Source organism: Borostomias antarcticus (genome assembly GCF_949987555.1).
Source record: "Borostomias antarcticus genome assembly, contig: scaffold_131, whole genome shotgun sequence".
In the NCBI taxonomy this organism is placed as follows: Eukaryota; Metazoa; Chordata; class Actinopteri; order Stomiiformes; family Stomiidae; genus Borostomias; species Borostomias antarcticus.
The window spans coordinates 279,973-281,700 of record NW_028176563.1 but is presented as its reverse complement, the minus strand read 5'-3'; the positions used below and the strand labels follow the sequence as shown (position 1 = coordinate 281,700).

Below are 1,728 nucleotides of genomic sequence, written 5' to 3'. Positions count from 1 at the left end.
CTCTACTATATACTATTAGACCATCTTCATTACTCTACTATATACTATTAGACCATCTTCATTACTCTACTATATACTATTAGACCATCTTCATTACTCTACTATATACTATTAGACCATCTTCATTACTCTACTATATACTATTAGACCATCTTCATTACTCTACTATATACTATTAGACCATCTTCATTACTCTACTATATACTATTAGACCATCTTCATTACTCTACTATATACTATTAGACCATCTTCATTACTCTACTATATACTATTAGACCATCTTCATTACTCTACTATATACTATTAGACCATCTTCATTACTCTACTATATACTATTAGACCATCTTCATTACTCTACTATATACTATTAGACCATCTTCATTACTCTACTATATACTATTAGACCATCTTCATTATTCTACTATATACTATTAGACCATCTTCATTACTCTACTATATACTATTAGACCATCTTCATTACTCTACTATATACTATTAGACCATCTTCATTACTCTACTATATACTATTAGACCATCTTCATTACTCTATACTCTACTATATACTATTAGACCATCTTCATTACTCTACTATATACTATTAGACCATCTTCATTACTCTACTATATACTATTAGACCATCTTCATTACTCTACTATATACTATTAGACCATCTTCATTATTCTACTATACACTATTAGACCATCTTCATTACTCTACTATATACTATTAGACCATCTTCATTACTCTATACTCTACTATATACTATTAGACCATCTTCATTACTCTATACTCTTTACTACTAGACAACCTTCATTACTCTATACTCTATAATAATAGACAGTACTTCACTACTATACTTTACTACATTATACTACTAGACCTTATTTCACTACTATTGCACAGTCTTCTATACTAGACCTTTTTTCACTACTTCTGTGTACTGTCTTCTACCCCTGGGCTTCTAACATGTCTTCTTTCTCTCTCTCCCTCCATCTCTTTCCTTCTCTCTCTCCATCTTTGTTCCCCTTTACCTCCATTTGTCTCCATCTATTTCTTCCCCTCTCCCTCCATCTCTCTCTCTCTCCCTCCCTCCATCTCTCAGTGTGTTTCCCTTCATGAGACGTCAGCGCCACGCTAGCCCCTCCCCCGCTATAGCCTCCCTGGTGGAGGATGATGGGCGAGCCAAAGGGGCGGGGCCTACAGGGACCAACTCGGCTACCGTCTCCCAGGTCTGATCGCCGCATCATCGTCATCACCGTGTGACCATAGCAACATGTCAACCCATGATAATCGTCATCACCTCGTGACCAAACCAACATATCCACTGCATGTCTCTCATGTTATATCCCTGTTCATTTTCTAGAGTAGCCCCTCCTCCTGTGGGTGTGTGGCTTCAGGTTGCAGAGTAGACTCCTATTGGAGCTAGAGAGAGAGAAAGAGACAGTGTGCGTGTGTAACAAAGGTACACCATTTTTTTTCTATATTAAACTGTTTTAAACTGACCATATAGCACAAGCTCTTATGTAGGACTACAGCCAAATCTTGATAGATTACATTACATTAGTCATTTAGCAAACACTTTTATCCAAAGTAACTTACTATCATTCAGCGTAGGTAGTCAAGAGAACTACTAGTCTACTAGATATTTTGTCTGAGAGAAATACCTCACTTTGCATCGATGTGTCCATTTTGCCTATAGGGTTAGGGTTGGCTAACAACATCCAAGAA

At 36.7% G+C, this 1,728-nt stretch overlaps 1 protein-coding gene across 1 annotated transcript in view; it reads left to right on the top strand.

The window, feature by feature from the left end:
* Positions 1–1,235, top strand: part of rgs11 (regulator of G protein signaling 11) — a gene marked incomplete at both ends in the record, with an annotated part of 16,834 nt that extends 15,599 nt beyond the window's left edge. The window contains 1 exon segment of the mRNA XM_084462319.1: positions 1,103–1,235. Coding sequence (XP_084318445.1) covers positions 1,103–1,235 — 133 coding nt within the window.
* Between the last annotated feature and the right edge of the window lie 493 nt (positions 1,236–1,728).